This window comes from Acanthaster planci, linkage group LG19 (genome assembly GCF_054643075.1).
Source record: "Acanthaster planci isolate LZ-2023a linkage group LG19, COTS_SCS, whole genome shotgun sequence".
Lineage (NCBI taxonomy): Eukaryota > Metazoa > Echinodermata > Asteroidea > Valvatida > Acanthasteridae > Acanthaster > Acanthaster planci.
The window spans coordinates 4674073-4687412 of record NC_141795.1 but is presented as its reverse complement, the minus strand read 5'-3'; the positions used below and the strand labels follow the sequence as shown (position 1 = coordinate 4687412).

The 13340-nt window shown below is 39.2% G+C and overlaps 1 protein-coding gene across 7 annotated transcripts in view; it reads right to left on the bottom strand.

Moving 5' to 3' along the window:
• Positions 1-7703: 7703 nt before the first annotated feature.
• LOC110973761 (uncharacterized) overlaps positions 7704-13340 on the bottom strand; it is an 89594-nt gene continuing 83957 nt past the window's right edge. For all 7 annotated transcript variants that reach the window (XM_087129703.1, XM_087129704.1, XM_087129705.1 and 4 more), the window contains 6 exons: positions 13000-13155; positions 12468-12534; positions 12200-12324; positions 11856-11945; positions 11549-11651; positions 7704-11322 (listed from right to left, as the gene is read on the bottom strand). In XM_087129703.1, the coding sequence (XP_086985829.1) occupies positions 10195-11322; positions 11549-11651; positions 11856-11945; positions 12200-12324; positions 12468-12534; positions 13000-13155 (1669 nt within the window). In that variant the 3' untranslated portion in view covers positions 7704-10194. The remainder of the gene's footprint in view (positions 11323-11548; positions 11652-11855; positions 11946-12199; positions 12325-12467; positions 12535-12999; positions 13156-13340) is intronic.

Below are 13340 nucleotides of genomic sequence, written 5' to 3'. Positions count from 1 at the left end.
GACTTGAGATTATAAGCCAGCATTAATTTCCATTCTTAGAAGAGGAGAGATACCAGAACAATTCAGAGGCCATTGCAACAGTTGAGGAGGGTTGTTGCTTTGAAGAAATTTTCCTGACAGACAGTGGCACTGCACCACAACGTCTTCCAACTGACAGTCCCATCTGCTTTCAGCTTATCCACTCCAAGTAGGACCAAGAGAGGGTGCTGTTTTCTTATCAACAGGCTCCTTTGGTGGGAACTGCACTTGGCTGGTTCACAAACAAATGAAATGCATGCTGCGCTACCAACGATATACACACTCCCCACCAACATGGCTCTTTTCAACCAATTAAGGGGTGCTTCTGTTCAAGGCGAATACCATGTGATTGATGGTGTAAGGCTTGTGGAGCCAACAACCTCTACTGTTCTGTGGATGCATTCATCTTGCCGTGTAGAAAAGGACTGGTTTAATTAAGAATAATTACAATGACAATATGACGGCCATTCTGTCCTGATTTTGTTCTTGATCCTTAGATCTGGATTCTACGGCTGATTCTGATTTTGATACTGATTTTCAATCTGATCATGATTTTGAATTTAAATTCTGAGCATCACCATGATTGCTGTCTTGTTTCTGATTACCATGATCAACAAACTTTTGAATTGATGTGATATTCCTTTATGAGAGGGAGTAAATAGAATGGCTCCAAATTTAAAAGATAGGCCTACAAAGAATTTTTGAATTGCCATGACTGAAATTCGACTTTCAACTTGTTTTATAATGATTGTGGCATTACATTCCATGGAAAGTTGAGGTTTTAGAGTCAGAGACTGGCTGTATTTTCACTGAAAAATGACATTTCTATTTCAGAAAGTATTAGAGAACTAAAACTTTTGTTAGGCCTGTTACTTTAAATCGTGTGATGAATAAAAGTGAATGAGGCAAGAATGCATAATGATTGAGTGGTCTGGATTTCAGGTTGTGTTAATAGCCATCATCAGCATCTTCAATTTGAAGGCCAGTAACCAGTCTGTTCTGGGTTGGCCAACTTTCTCTCTGCAGCTGTCGTCCACTTGCCATGTCTGCAGCATCCCCACACATTGACTCCATTGATGAGCTGGGCCGGGTGTTGCATGGTCACCAATAGGTGTGGGCTCCCACAACTGATTTGGTACACCTCTTGACCAAGCTGGTACAATCCTTGCCAAGTATCAATCTACGTCGACCTATTCCTCAACACAGCGCCGATCCCCTCCACTCCAACTTTTCTCAACTAGAGCTGTGCCGAATATCCGAATAACCGAATATTCCATCGATTGTCGAATATTCAAGTATTACTTTTCAAATTTGAACGTTCGAATGCAAAATGCATGAAAATTTTCTTTTGTTTTAAATGAGAAAAAATGCACTATGGAGGCTTGTTTCAAGCAGATTCAATTGAAAAGTGTCAGAAATCTTACGATTTAAAAAAAATATTCACTAAACAATTTAAAAGGAACAGACATTTTCAACAAGGCAAGAAGTCTTATTTATCTCTTAAATCTTGCTAAATCATGGCTGGAGATACTCCTCGATGTGAGAAGCTATCATATTGATCATAATGTACAATTGTGTGTGTTATTTCAACTGATTTTGTAATATGGTTTGTTCATTAACAATCTGTCAGTTGGTACGACCGAATATATGGATATTCGATCAAATTGAAGATCAAATATTCAAATAATGAATTGTTTGAATTGACTACTCGGCCCTATTTTCAACTCCTCACACCACCAGCTGATCATTTTCATCTCTGCTCATTCCATCTGCTGGTTGCTGGAAGGACCCCACCCTTTTTGGGCCATGTCTCGCAGCCATACAGCTTTGAGTTTACACCCACAAACCCACAGAGTGAATTTATCAACAGTTTCTTTCATAAAAGTTCTTTTCACTATATTGTTCATATTTACTTAAAGGCTAAAAGGCAACCAATAAAGAAGTCTGAAGAGAAAAGAAGGCCTTCACTTCAATATTTGTTTCTGTTCTTGTCTTGGTACTGCGCATATAACATGCATTGTGTGAAGCAACATATGGGCTCATTTTTTCCCAAAGCCTTTCTTATAGGGGGGCGGGGATTTGTCAGTAGTGGTCTACTTTGTCGTTTTAAATAAAGACTCAGTGTGATTTAGTATCTTAATTCTAGCAAACTAGGAAAATTGTTTTGAAATAAACCAGTCTCTAGAATGAATCACTCATGAGTAAACTGACTATGTCTTTTGTGTGTCAGGTGAAAGGCTCTGGATTATTTTCAAAACCCTCGTATTTACCTTCAAATGTAATTATCATTATGAATTTTACTTTGCTTTAACAATTCATTTTACCCTCCAAATCATTTTAATTGTTAGACATGATAAGTACATTTATTGTACAATTAGCGTAAGACTGACAAGAATAAATTCCAGTTAAGTTTGTTTAGGAAGTCGCTGTTCTTTGTCTTTCATGTTATGTGAAGACCCATGCTATGGTTACATCATAATTAAATGAATGATAAGAAAAAGGTTTCTTTTTGGCATCCTCCGAGAGAGTATGTGTAATAGGCTAGTTTGTGAGATTTCTAACCAGTTTTATAAAACTCCCCTTAATTTCACACAGCTGCAGCTGACTTGATATTACTACGGTACATCCATAGAGGTTGAGGCTCTGTAACATGATTTTGAAAGAAAGCTAATTTAGTATAGCGTACCCAAGTTGGAATGCCCTTGTTTTTTGGACGGTGAAATTATCCTTAGCTTCTTCAGTGTAAAAAAAACCTGGTTAGATTTCGACCAAGACAGAATCAATAAATTCTTGCCTCGGCTGGTTCATCTCGGGGCTTGACGTCTCATGGATTCATACGTACATGTACATGTATATGAAGAATGTGCTACTTGGTTGTCACACATTATTGGGTTCTGTAGGATTGAGGAAGGGTTCCACGAAAAGTGTAAGGCAATCCGGTTAAATTTGCGTTGTCTCAGAAAAACATTTTAGATGGTGTATTTTGACATGAAACACGATTTTTTTTCTTTTCTTTTCAGGTGGTGCATGTTGTTCTCCATTCAAGATAAAAGGTCAGCTTCACTGTCTTTGTAGGAACACAATTTAAAACTGTACATTCTGATATAAGCAAGGAAATCAATTCATTTTGACCTCACTTTCATTTTCCAAGAGCAGTGACAAATGCAATGTGCCTTGAATGAAGTTTCTTGGAAATGAAAAAAGCCTGATAGTACAAATTGCTAATTTTTTACTGAGTAAATTCAGTTTTTGAAACTGTATGGCATGCATTTCTTCATTTATATTTGAAGGAAAAGTAGGTTTTAGTTTTCTCATAATTTTGATAATGCACTGAGTAAGCTCTCAAATATGAAAGTCTTAGTAATGGCACAATTTCCACTTCATTTGTTTTTATTTTTCTTTCTCCAAACACTTTCTATTAATTTTGTTCATCCTTCCGCTGAAATCCTACCATGGTGATTGGCAGAGACTCCACCCAACTGTACCATCCTTGTGATACAGTCTGACAGCAGCATTGACATGAACCATAGTGTTGCCAGAGAGTGCTTGGCTGTGAAAACTCGGTCTACGGAAATAAAGGTTCTAAATCATTGAAGTTGGGTTTAACATGATCAAAAATTAGTCAGCAACAGGCAAGATATTCTGACAGAGGAGGCTGAAATAACTTGTCTTAACCTAAATTTTTGACTTTGGATAAAGTTCATATTGTATCATAATGTGTCCGATTTTGGGAAGTTCTCAATGCCAAACTGTTGTACCAAAATACAAGTATTTCGCTGTGTGAAGAATTTTGTCCAGTATTTCTCAGACAGTAAGACATCATGTTACATGTGATCATTATACATTTAATTAGACACTTCCATTGTGGCCTAAGCATTTTGAAAGCAATTCTCAAAACTAGTTACAATACTTGTCAAACAATCATTACTGTTAACCATTTGTCTCCATGACATTGACTGGTTAATTGCTGCTGGAATGGCATAATCATATAACAATGTAACACTCTGTATATTTGCGCATATACCGATTGTTACAATCATTAAAAGACTTCTTGCCCAAACCAGGAGAAAGCATGCTACCAGTCGCACAGGTAAGCTGGCAACCTGTTCACTCTAAATATATCAGTATTCCCAATTTCTTTTTAAATTACGGGTTTACTATGATTTGATGCTTTAGTAATTTCTTTCTTTTTGTTTTGAAAACCAAGTCTTTTTTATATTAGAATATGTAATTTGAATTTGATTGCATTTTACAAATGTCACACTTTGTACCTTAAAGAAGCACTCTATTTCTTCCCAAATATGCACGATGTAGTTTGTGCTAGTAGGCTTACATGTAAATATTTATTAAGTTAAATTTCAATCGTCCAAAAATGCAATATTGCATGGTAATTTACTCGCTGCAATTTCACCTTCAACTTTGTAAACTTCTGCAACCTTTTTTTATGTATTACTGACCACAGGACATTTGTTTTGAAATATTTACAGAAACATTCCTCCCTCACCAATGGCAAAATTTGATCATTGTATTCTTCCTCTCCCAAAGGCTTGAAATCTGTAGCAGTGATAAAAAAGGACCTTTTCACTGTTTCACCTGCAGATTATGATCAGAGCTGAAATCATTCCACTCTGGGAGGGGGACTTGATTTTAACCTGGAGAAGACATTTATGCCTTATTGATGGTATATTAATTTTGCTTGATACTCTTTCCAGGTTTGATGTAACTACAGTAAAATCAGACGAGCCTCAAGGAGCCTGAAGCTGCAAGAGTGTGTGATGGGATTTGAGAGTCTCAAATGGTCCTGGTAACAGCATCCCTTCTCTCCTTAACAAATAGATGTTGCTTTGAGTTATCCAACTACAGCTTACACCTAATGAGGATGCCAGCTTCAGCTCAAACAGAACCTGTCTGTGTAGATGTACTGAAATTTTTCCACAAAGTTAAAAATTCCAGTTTAACTTTTTCTAAGTATGAGATCAATTTAATTTACAATAGTTGCAACTGCCAGACGTTTGGATAAATCAGATGTGGAATTTTTATTTTGAGTTATTTTACTGTAGAATTGAGCATTCAGTCTTTTAATGACTTATGATTTGTGCTTCAATAAAATTATTTCCCCCATTCACTGCTTTGTCTCATTGCATTTTAATATTCATCATAAAGTGTGGATAATTTGTAGCATCAGAACCAGCATATGGATAAATAAAGTTGCAGATGCCTTCTAAAAACGTTGATTTGCTCAGGCTTTTGGTGGTATTCCACGCCAGCTGAGTTGATCATGGCACGTGCGTTTGTAGTCATTTACTGTGTACAGCTGACCCAACCAGTCAATTTAATGGAGTGCAATGGAATGATCACAGAGTTCTGTTCAACTGTAAATGATAGACCAAGCGATCAGAATCGATTAGAAAAGAAATGCTCAAACGTTTGAGACTAAATTCTAAGCAGAGTGTTTATAACATTAATTTCAAGACAAACCCACACATTAACATGCCAGGAATAAAGGGTAAGTTGGATGGATTTTTTCCTGGGGGGGGAGTGAGTAGGCCAATGTGCAGCAATTTTGATTACTTGAAGTACATGCCTTAAACTAATTCCGTTTTTAGTTTACAGACCATAATTGGGTTGTCAGAAAAGTGTGGATTGAAAAGGGAAAAAAGAAATTGGTGAAATTTGAAGATTTACCATCAATCGTATAGGGAGTTACAAGTTGGTTTTAAGTGGGACACATCTTGTGTTCTGTGCAGGTACTTGGTGTTGACATTTGTCAAGACAAGTCGAAGCCATTAGTAGTAAATGTTTTATAGCCTTATGTCTCATTTTAGATGATTGCCATGAAGCATTTGAACATCCTGCCTGACACCATACAATGGACAAGTGCAAAAAAGTTGGCACTAAGTTTGTCATGGCAAGAGGAATTCTTCATTTACGCACGAGTCAAAATTTTAAGGTATTTTGAATATGAAATGTATTCTATTCTTAATCAAATTTATGTTTTAAACTTTCTGGCCCAAAAGGAGAAGCCAAATTTTATTTTGGGGCATAGAAATGTGGTTTTAATCCTCCAAACTGTAACCCTAACCCCTAGAGTGTATGTAAAATCATATTGAAATCGGAGGATTTGGGACTTTCAGGGTTAACCCTAACCCCCTATAGTGTATGTAAAATCATTGAAATCGGAGGATTTGGGACTGTTGGGGATAATCAATGCACTGCCAATCACTTCATTGAAATTAAAATTAATGTTTCAGGTTGTACAAGATATGTAATCCACAAAACCTTGAAATTCATGGTAATTAAAGCAATTGAAACTTATTGTAAAACTGCCAAAATTGAATGTCTTTTGGTAAAAACAAACTACCTTATCTTTATACTTGTACCATACAAATTAAATTTTGGCTGAAGTGTTCACGGGTGAATATGCTGTAGGAATAAAATGAATATTAATGAATTGAGCTATGTAGCAATTTCCTGTTGAATATTCATTGTTCAGTTTTGTTATGTAAATGAGTTATAAGGGTCATCCTCATTTCTTTTTTTTGATTGCGCAATCTAAACTTTAAATATAAGTTCCGAGAACATTTTTTCGAAGAAGCCTGTGGCCTAGTGGGCTAGCCTGCTGTCCGCCAGGCTGACGGGTCCCCGGTTCAATTCCGGCCGGGGACCCAGGGAGAGGATTTTTTACTCTCTGCAGTGGTGATTTAAAAAAAAGAAATAAAATGGTAGCATGGCTGGGACTAGAACCTGGGACCTGCTGACTAGCAGTCTCTCTTCTTTTCCGCTAGGCCACGGCACTTTCTTGAAAAACTCTACGGTTTTCGTAATTATAAACCTTAGGTTGTTTATACTTAGAAATTTTTCAGCACTGACCAGATTTCCAGATGGCAAGGGGTACCCTTGGCAAATTGGCCAGATCTGAGGTTCTGAGGCTGGGAGGCAGAGAGGTGGAAGAGCTGGAGGGTTGAGACCCTGAAGGGGTAGGCTTGGAACTTTGGAGGAAATGGACTGCTACTTAGAGTTCTGATAGCTGATGGGGTGAAGGATTTGGTGGTAGGGCTAATGGAGCTCAGGGGCCATGGATCAAAGAGTTGATGAAGTTAAGATAGCCTTGGAGTTGGTGAGGATGTGGGGGCTCAGCAATGCTGGGGCTTAGACTAAAGGTTTAAGACTAGTCCTGAAAGTTAACATTAGGAGTCTAAGATTAAGATTTGCAAGCCAGTCAGAGGCTGTATTAAGATAAGGGCTTTCTCTTGAAGTTAGAGGGCCACAGGGTGAAGTCTATCAAACACAGATGACATCAGGCTTTGAGTAATTCACCCACACTGAGTGGAATCCTATTGTGCAGCTCTGAAGGCAGAAGGCTGCAGGGATACTGGTTGCTTGTCCCTGCATGTGTGACATGTGTGACTCTTGGCACAAGGGTCTCGCTGTAAGCCGGTTGAAGGGCCTTCCTAAGTTGGTTGAGAAGTTTGCTGTTCGAGTACCTTTTTCATGCTTCAGTGGTTCTTTTGATACATTGCCCTCTGTTGTCCACAATATGGAAAGCTTTTTGTGGCAGTCACATGATAGTCTGGTGCCACTTTAAACTGACTGGTTCTTCAGTTTTCTATGGAACACTCTTTAAGGTGGGTGTCTTCTTTTTTTACAGCTTGACATTAGAATACATTGTACTACAAACCATCAAATGAACTGCCTTCTGGCCTATTTGGCAAAACTTTAATGTAATTACCATTCATTACATCACTGACCTGCTTTGACTAGATACGATTCAAAGAAATAAGCTTAACTTGACATGGGTCGTCTGCAAATGTAAAACCTATGTACACTAAATTGTACAAAAATGACGCAACTAATGAGTTGTACTATGCAAAATAGTGTTTAACATTATGCAACAGAGGGTTACAGAAAGCAGAAAACTCATTGATCAAATATTGGGCATGATCACAGACTGAGAGCGTATTGAACTTTCAGAAAGAGTTTCACATGATATACGGACAACACTTGAAGCCCTGTGCACAAACCTACGAGAATTGTCGGAAAATCTTAAGTGTTTTCTAAGTAAATGTGCCAGATTCTCCTCAGCAAATTTTCAATCTTAGGACATGTTTCACTTTCTGACGGCTGTTACAACATTTTACAAGAAAATTAGTGTTGTCCATGTATGGAACTCTTTATGAACGTTCCATAGTAAGCTATTCAACTACATGTACCAGTTTGATACTCTGAACTTGTCCCAACAACCGCTTGGTGTCCAATTCCACGTTTCGTTTACTCCATTCAAACTGATTACCTGATTATCAACCTTACAGAAATTTCTCTTCCATAATCCTTCTCTGCATGACATGTATTTAAGTTCATTCGTGGGGGACAGCGACATTATTTAAAATGTCAGATTTCATTACATACTAAGTGTCCCCTTGGCTACCCAAAATTAGTGTCAATGGCCTTACTGGTTAGCAAATAGTTAGCGAAGTTGGCCTAATATAACGATATATAACAAGAATATTTCAAAAAGGTCTATAATAATCACACAAACAGAACATGTAAGCTGCAAATTAAAACAATTTTCTTTACATCCTTTTAGCTGTTACTAATAGAAACAAAAAAGCACTCCTCACATCATCTAAATTAAGTTTGTTTTAAAGTCACTGACCGCATCATTGTGCTTGCAACAAAAAAAATTAAATTGAACAGTTGACCTTAGACAAGAGCTTGTCCTCAAAAAAACTCCTTGCCTTCAACCCATTATATATGTGTATCAACTTAATGTTAATATGTTAACTGTTAATATACACTGGGCCTACAAGTTAGCCTATTTGAGGTTTGGCAGCACAATAAGAGGGCGCTATTCCGGCCTGTCCTCAACAGTAAAAAGTGTAAGCATGAAAAATATCTCATGTGCCCTTCCAAATGTACCCACTTCAAATACTGCCCTCTTATTGTGTTTGCCATGCTTCAAAAAGGCTAATGCATGTTAACATACACAGTGTATTACCAATACTGTCCACGGAAGGCCTAACGTAATAACACATTTGATAAAATCTTACCGCCATCTATAAAAACCGTTCAATATTTTGTACAACTATGCATAAAAATACATGTCAAATAAACTATTAATATAATTACAGATATACTACATTCAAGTCACCTTCCAATTCCCCAAGGCAATAAGCAAAACTTTTAATTTGCCACATTTTGTTTCCAATTTGGTCATTAATTTAAGTCAACATTACTTTAAAAATTTATACTGCACTGACTTTATCCAAAAACCCAAAGATAAAACAAAATACTTTATGAGAGCATTCTACAGACAGATATATGCAAATAATTCCAAATATATATATAAAACTTGATAACGTTTCAACCCACACCACATACAAGTACTTTCAAAGTACTTCACAATACACAAAGGTTTCAGATTGCTCAAGTTTTGTAAGCACTATAACTCGAGATAAATCAGCTATTTCCACATAGTTCTGTTTTGGTTAACCGGTAACAAATTACTGTAGATGCAAAAAGGTATTTTAATGCCATTTGGTTTTATGCTAATGAGTAATTTCCATATTCATGAGCAAAACTGACGTCATCTCAGGAAAAAGCCTCAATGTTATATTGGTTTGTGCAAAGAAAAGTCCTGCATTTTTGTAGATTTTCCTGGATTAAGTTTTCTCTTCTTTCCTGATTCATTGTTGGTTATGTGCATAGCAATAAGAAACTATCAATTCCTCTCCAAGAAATGTTTTCAGTTAGTAAATTCTTGGTTCTTAATTTGAACAGAAACACCTGTGCACTGAACCATGTCTTTCCTTGATGATGTCACAGCAACAGCGCCCTCAGTTGTCCAAGGAAACAGATAGTTTTGATTCTGTAAAAGTGTGCACTTTTCAATGCATTCAACCAAATAGGAGTATGTAACAGTTTTCATACATTGAAGAAAAGTACAGAGGCCGAAAAACTACGTCAAAGAAAGACTCACTGCAGCTACATTTTACATCTGAGAATTGCCAATGACACTGTTTTAAATACACAACTTGGATCTGAGAGAAAAAACAAGGTTACAGCACGGACGCAACATATTTTCATCTTGGATTGTGAGTGAACGTGACTCAAACATACCAAGATTTCCGAGCAGTATAGTTAAACATGCATTGTGAGACAATGATGGATGCAGAAACACTAAAGACGTGATTCTTCATCCAAGTAGTTGTCATATCCACTGTTGGTGAAGCCGCGAGTTGTTTTCACAGATCGCCTTACCTCCCGCTCTTCAATGACCTCATCGGCGTCATCCTCCTCGTGCGTAAAGTTCATCAGGCTGGTTTCAGTTGCCCTCTTGGTGGCGCTGTGTCCGGATGAAGCACCCTCGCTGCTGTCCCCTCTGACGTTGTAGACGTACGTTTTCCCGGCCCCCTCTTCGATGGATGATGTCTCCGATTCATCTTCTTCCAGCATTTCTGGTGTCTCCTCTGTCAGGGTCACCATCCCGATACTGGTGGCCACACCAGCTGAGTAAGTCTTGGAGTTGGCGCGGCGGGAGAAGCTTGACGACTCGGACTTGCCAGGACCCTTGACAGAACGGGAGTAGCTCTCCTCAATGCTGGTGGAAGTAGTGTAATTCTTCATGGGGTCAGGGTAGTCTTTAGAAGAGTAGCCAGAGGTGCGATTGCGGTCAAGAGTCCCCGATCCAGCGTACCTCGCTCCAGACCTCTCACTGTCTCGCGTCCAGGAGGACCATGAAGATGCTGTGTCTTCCTCCGTGATGGGGCTGAGCTGGTTGTCGAATTCCACCTGTTCCCGGTAACTTGCTCTTGCAGCTGCCAAGCTGGTCTGGTCTTGGTATGCTTCGTCCAGGAACGTGGCCTCCACACCTTGGTCCTCATCAAGCATCTGCCGGATCTCCTGGGCCTTTTCGCTGGTAAGCTTCTTACTGGTGGATGGTCTCACCCCGTCACCACTGAAGCTAGCCGTGGAGTAGCTGTAAGTGGCACCGGATGCTGAATATCCACCGTCCTTGCCGCTCAGGCTGGCCGTAACAGACCCATCCCGGTTGATGCGATTAGTCAAAGTGCTGACCGACCCATCAGTATTAGTGCTGTCCATTATGAGAGGAGCCGAGGATGACACGACACGCAGCTTGCCTTGGTCTGCGCCCATGCTGACCCGTCCATTGCTGACCAACCCACCGTTAGAGGTAGTCCTGGATCGTACAGAACTTGTTTGATTGTCATTGACCATTGCTGTCATGACCAGAGCATCCTTGGCAACCTCTGCGTGGATATCCGAGAAGAAATCCATGCTTGCTTCCTGTAATTCACAAAACAAAGCTTCTAGCTGACAACAAGTCTGGCTGGTTTATCCCTTCCTCAAAGTGAGACTTGCAATATGAGCCTAAAAACATATCGCTCCTTTTTCTGAGTTTGTAAAATGAACCTTTCCGCACATTCATTTTGACGTCAATGTCATCAACCAGTTTTATGAATTCAATGGTCAGCATTTGAAATTTGGAGAAGCAGACAAGACATATTCGTACCTGTGATTCATACTCTCTAGCTGCTCCTCCACCGAGGAGAGAGATACTGTCAGGCCAGTCGTCAGGGATACCACCTTCTGTTTCTAGCCACAGCGGGTTGGACCTACGAGGAAGGAGACAAGAAAAGCAGAAATGAAAGCAGAGCTGTTCACTGCTATTCGGTGGTTTAGTGGTGAAGTCCCAATGTCTGAATACAGGACGAGTGATCCCCTTAGAGTCCAGTCAGATTTTGACCAGACAAGATGAAAGCTTTGTGGTGCTAAGAAATGCAAATACAGCCATCAAGTGAAGGAGTTGTCATAGTTACCCTTGGTAGGTAGCGGTGTCCTTCACATTAGCATCGGCTCTTGTTGCGTAGATCACAGCTGGGCTGTTTCCATGGATCTTCTTCAAATATCTATTGCAGAAATAAAGAGAATCACATTTTCACATTTGCCGGTGGCTTGGAATCCAACTTAGACAAACCCACCTGAATGAGTTGAGCACTTATTCCTTACGCCATTCTGGGATTGTGTTAAAATTTGTCTTTTTTTTACGGGCAGAGGAAGATCATGAAAAGCAGTCTTGTGACCAACATTTGCTCAGTAGAGGGCCAATGGGATTGGAATGGCATGGGGGTTCCCCCCCCCCGGAGAGAAGCCTTGGACTCACTTTCGTTGCAAGCAGCACAGGATAATGATGAAGATGAGAGCTCCTAGGAACAGCAGCAAGGCAATGGCTAAGAGAGCAATCTCAATAATGCCGAAGCCTGCACCACCAACACCACCCATCAGAGCCTAGGAAAACAAAACACACACAAATGAAATCAGTCCATCATCAATATCCTTGCATGTTTGCCTTCTGTTTAGCTCTCAAACACAGTTTACTACTGACAAGGAAAGAATATTCGTGTCTTGGTTACTTTGATTAATATACTTACATATACATCAACAACGCCATACTGTTGGAATAACAAGCTGATGCTCTTACTATTCTCGTCAATCAACCTGTGGAGGGAAACAGAAATAATAGGGGAAAGACAACACTGTTAGTTTTCTGGCTTGCAAGATGAAAAGCAGAACACATGAAGACAGTCACAGAAACTGACTAATATTGTTACAGTTTCAAATCGGAGGTTGAAATGGCAACAAAGCAAACTTCACGTCTTCCTGAGTCTGAGACAAACAGGGAGGGGGGCATACTTCAAACCAGACTTCAGCTCAAACTAGAAAAGAATTCTAAATATTGGCTCCAGAGATCTTTTATTTAGGACATTAGACCTTTAAAACCACTTTGCCTATCATTCTCTGTGCTGCCCTCAAATGTCCCATAGTCCTTTGTTTAATAGATTTATCAGACAACAAATACAACATGGCCCTATGTCACAATGTCCTGACGCAGTGAACAAGTTCTAGCTACAAATTTGTGAGTTTGAAATTGGTTTTTGGACGCGACCTCCTTCAATGCCTCACCTGAGCACGATGTCAGCATCCATGAGGGAGTTAGTCTCTGGGTCGATGACATGCAATACAATCATAGTTTGATCCCTGACGGTGTTACCATTGGAATCAATGAAGTAGGTGATGGAGTCTACGTTTACGATTCCTCCTGTGATGTTAGCAATGATACTGAAGAGCAAACAAAAAAACAGACTCAACATGAATGAATGAAACTCAGTGACAAAAATCTGGCATACCTGGATATAACACCATACCTGGTGTACTAGGAAAGAAACAATGCATGTGTGTAACAGTTCAACTATGCATTTGTTGAAAATACGTGACTGATTTTTCAATTGAATGTGCACAAATCT